At 47.0% G+C, this 4,864-nt stretch overlaps 1 protein-coding gene across 1 annotated transcript in view; it reads right to left on the reverse strand.

Annotated features, from left to right (window-relative positions):
• STUM (stum, mechanosensory transduction mediator homolog) overlaps positions 1-4,399 on the reverse strand; it is an 11,173-nt gene extending 6,774 nt beyond the window's left edge. The window contains exon 1 of the mRNA XM_012805879.1: positions 4,396-4,399. Within this exon, the coding sequence (XP_012661333.1) occupies positions 4,396-4,399 (4 nt within the window). The remainder of the gene's footprint in view (positions 1-4,395) is intronic.
• Between the last annotated feature and the right edge of the window lie 465 nt (positions 4,400-4,864).

Below are 4,864 nucleotides of genomic sequence, written 5' to 3' on the forward strand. Positions count from 1 at the left end.
GCCCTCAGGCCGAGTTTATTCTTCATACTCTAAGTTGCACCCCTCAGGCCTAGTTTATTCTTCATACTCTACAGCAGCGGCCCTCAGGCCGAGTTTATTCTTCATACTCTAAGTTGCACCCCTCAGGCCTAGTTTATTCTTCATACTCTACAGCAGCGGCCCTCAGGCTGAGTTTATTCTTCATACTATATAGCAGCAGCCCTTAGGTCTAGTTTATTCTTCATACTCTACAGCAGCGGCCCTCAGGCCTAGTTTATTCTTCATACTATACAGCAGCGGCCCTCAAGCCTAGTTTATTCTTCATACTATACAGCAGCAGCCCTCAGGCCTAGTTTATTCTTCATACTCTACAGTGGCATTCCTCAGACCTAGTTTATTCTCGATACTCTAGCGGCAGTCCTCAGGCCTTGTTTATTCTTGATGTTCTACAGCAGCGGTCCCCAACCTTTTTGGCATCAGGGACCAGGTTCATGGAAGGTAATTTTTCCATGGAGAGTGGGAAGAGGAGGGCAGGGAGAGGGATGGTTTGGGATGATTCAAGAACATTACATCTCCACCTCAGATAATCAGACATTAGATTGTCATCAGGAGCACAACCTATATTTGCTGACAGGTACATTTTACAGTAAGGCAGTGGTTCTCTACCTGTGTGTCATGACCCCTTTGGGGGTTGAACGACCCTTTCCCTTTTCACAAAGTTCACCTAAGACCATCGGAAAACACATATTTGTGATGGTCTTAGAAACCAAGACACCACTCCTCATGTATGGGGGTCATTAAAGGGTCACAGCCTTAGGAAGGTTGACAACCCCTGCGGTAGGGTTCGCACTCCTATGAGAATCTAATGTTAGCACTCATCTGACAGGAAGTGGGGCTCAGGCAGATGCGAGTGATGGAGAGAAGTTTTAGATACAGGTGAGCTTTGTTCACTCTCCTGGTGTTCACCTCCTGTTGTTCAGCCCAGTTCCCAACAGGCCGCAGACTGATAGTGTTCCAGGGCTCAGGGTTTGGGGACTTCAAGAGACAATCCATCTTGCTTTCTCCAGCTTCTAGAGGCCACGTACATGCCCTGGCTCACGGCTCCTTCCTCCATCATCAAAGGCATCCATGTAGCATCATCTCTCTGACCTCTGCTTCTGGCTTTATATCTTCTCTATCTCCTGACCCTCCTGCCTCACTGTTACAAAGACCCTGTGGCTACATTCAAGACCCTTTAGTTACCTTCAGGATAATCCAGTAAGATCTCCCCATCTCAAGACCCTCGACTTAATCACATCTGCAAACTCCTTCTTACCACATCAGGGAGCAATATTTCCAGGTCTGGGGATTAGGATGTGGACACCTTTGGGGACCGTTATCCAGCCTCCCACATTATCTTACACAGAGAAAGAGACTCAGTGTGATGGTTTATTTTGGGTGTCAACTTGGCTGAACTAGGGGATGCCTAGACAGTCAGGGAAGCATTGTTTCTGGGTATGTCTGTGAGGATATTTCCAGAGAAGGTGGATGTGTGAGTCAGTGAGCTGAGAGAAGACAACTCACCCTCAGTGTGGGTGGCTGCCATCTAACTTGCTTGAGGCCCAGCTTAGAAAAGCGGGCAAAGGAAGGGCTATTTCCTCTCTGCTTCCTCTCCCCCTTCTGGAGTGGAGGCTTCTTCCTTCTCCTACCCTTGGACATAGACTCTAGGTTTTTTGGCTTTCGAGATTCTGAGACTGGCGCCAATAGCCTCCAGGGGGCTCTCAGGACCAACTGAGGGTGTGATGCCAGCTTCCCTGGCTCTGATGCTCTGGACTTGGACTGAGCCACACTTCTGGATTTGAGCCACATGACTGGCTTCTCCTGCTCTCCAGCTTGCCGTTGGCCTATTGTGGGACCTCTCTGACTCTGTGATCATGTGAGCCAATTTCCCCTAATAAATCCCTTTCCACATATTCTACTTGTCTGTCTCTCTGGAGAACCCTGACTAATGTACTCAGGAATTAAGCATCTTGTCCAGTCATGGGTGGGTACTGAACTCACTGCTGTCTGATGCCAATGGCCGCACCCCTGCATCCTGCAATCCAGGCATCAATGACCTTTCACAGGGAGGCCCAGGGTACTGGGGAAATCAGCCAGTACACTGGCAACCATTCTCATGCTCTGAATGCTCTCGGCTCGTGCCCTTTGAAGCTGCGTCACTATTGATTTTTGCCTCCCTCTCTGAACTTTGGTTTCTAGCCCTTCCCTCCCAACATGTTGGCTCCTTGGGCTTCCAAGTGTGACTCTTGCTGTAGCCCACACCTTTGTGCCTACGTCCCAGGTGAAGTACACTTGCTGATTTCTGGCCCTGCCCCATCCTCCTCCTCCTCATCTTAACAACTGCCACCAATGTCCCATCTTTAGCTCTTCAGCCCCTGGCCCAGTGCCATGTACACCATAGGTGATCTATGGGCATTCAAAGAAATACAACCAACATCAAAAGTCTCAGACCACCTGCATCATCACCTGTGGTACCCATGAAAAATGCAGATGCTTGGGTCCCCCCAGAAATCCACCAAATGTCTAAGTGATGCCTCAAAATCTGTATTTCTAAACAAGTTTCATCCTTGCCCCCTAAGGAATGATAATGCCCACTAATGTGTGAGAGCCACAGCTTCCAAATCAATCAACTCACTAACCAATCCCTCCGTGTCCCTGGCACAGAAACCGGGTGGCCTTATGGGAGACACAAAAAGGTGGAACTGTTTTCACACTCTCACCAGATGGACACTCCAGCCCGGAGCTCAGAGCGTTTGCTGGAGCCCCCTTGCTCGGCACTGCAACACCTAAGTCTCTGCAGAGGCTCATTCAGGAACCTAACTCAGTCCCTGCCCTTGGGAGCTCACAGTGTGGTGGAGAAACTCCTCATCCTCACCTGCCAGAGGAGAAGGGAGTTAAGGGCTTGTCCAAGTTTGCAGTGGTGAGTCATGGACTGGTACTTGAGCTCCAGATTCGTCCCACTGGGATGAGAAGGGTGAGGAAGATGCAGGGGGCAGAGTGGAGACCTGGGGTGGGGATGGGACAAAGAGGGAGGAGTGACTCGGGCCATTTGTGGAGGGCTAGAATGCCTGGATAAGAGTTAGCTCCTAACCACAGGAAACAAAGCTCTCACAAAGGGTTGAGGAACAGGGTGATACAATGGAATCAATGATTTAAGAAAATTAATTTGTCAGCAGGATGTTGGGTGGATTTAAAGTGTGTGACATGGGAAAGATGAACTAGGAGGAGAAGGCAGCAGTTGAGAAATGATAAGGACATGGGCTCAGGGCTTGGTAGCAGACTCAGGAGAACACAGGGGACTTAGGGACTCTCAGGAAGTGTGTGCTGCCATCCTCTGCTTCTGCTGGCGTATCATACATGTGGGATAGGAGAGGAACACAAATTGACAGCAATAAGAAAGAGAACACAACAAAATTAGATAGATGATAGAAAATGAATAAGAGTATGTGGGGGAAACTTTAAGTGAAAATAACACAGATGCCATTTACTTCACGCCTGCAGCTACCCTCTCCCTACCTACATCACCTCTTATTCTTAAAAGTGTTGGAGGTAGTTATTATTATCCCCATTTCACAGATGGGGAAACTGAAGCTCAGAGAGCCTAAATGACTTGCCCACATTGCAGAACCCAGATTTAAGCCTCATCAGTCTGGTTAGGAAGCCTGAGTTCTTTTCAGTCTAGGTTTTTGCATCCTTACATTAATAAGGAAAGAGCCTTTATCCTTCATGATTTTCAAATATCCTAAAACCCACCCCTGCCCCAAACTGTGTCCTTTTCAGGCAGCCCTAAGAGGTATGGATGGTACCCTGATCTCTGGCCTCAGTGTCCTAACTCTGGGGCAGATGGCCGAGATCCCAGACCTCTGTCTCTTTGTAACAGTAGCCTCACCTCACTCTTCCTGACTAGAAAATGGGGATGTGGTCAATGTTTTTTCATGTCTTTATTAGGCTGAACCATATGAAATTGGCACTTCTATAGGTCCAGAACAGCTAAGTAATTGCAATGTCATATGGTTCAGCCTGGTATGTGTATGACAATTTTGCACATAAGAAAACTCTGTCCCCAAACTCAGAGATGCTTAGAGTTAGAAGATTGTCTAATCCATCTCCCATCAAAAGATGGACTCTCACTGGAATTACCAAAGAGTTTAGGGGCCAAAATGGGTCTGTACCCTTCTGTTCAATGTGGAGAGGGAAGGCCTGGTGAGCCCAAAAATCTGCAGACACACCAGGCTGTGAGAAATAAATGACATTAGCAAAGGTTTCACCTTATATGCTAGGGAAAGATGAGCTGGCCCACACGTTATTTAAAAGAGGAGAAAACCTTAGCGTGTGCAAGGTATGGAAGGGATTTAGGGTTACCACTCTCTCTTTTACCCATGTTGGCATACTCTTGATAACCTAAGACATGCATAAAAATGTAAACACAGTATAAACATCCTGACTTGTACAGTACATACACATGCTATCTGCTGCATTATATTTCACTAATTAGGAAATAACGAGTCCCCTTTTCCATATAGGGTAACATATACCGTAGAAAGTAAGGATTAAGTGAATGGATTTATAACATAAAAGCATTTGTTTTAAATCTCTTCAGCAGTAAATTTGAAAAATGATTTTAGCACATTCTCACATGAAGAGGTGTTAATTGTTTGAAATGAGTCTTACCAGTTAAATAAAGAGCTCTACTCAACCGCAATGTGTTAATTCTAATTTATTCCATTGAGCCCCAACCACACGTCAGTGATGGGTCCTGGGAATACAGAGCCCAGACAAGTGATGGGGACTTGCCCCTCCCCCCCAGGAGCTCATATTCTGGTAGGGACTTGGGGTCACACAAGGA

This window comes from Otolemur garnettii, unplaced genomic scaffold (genome assembly GCF_000181295.1).
Source record: "Otolemur garnettii isolate 467f Iridium unplaced genomic scaffold, OtoGar3 scaffold00045, whole genome shotgun sequence".
NCBI lineage: Eukaryota > Metazoa > Chordata > Mammalia > Primates > Galagidae > Otolemur > Otolemur garnettii.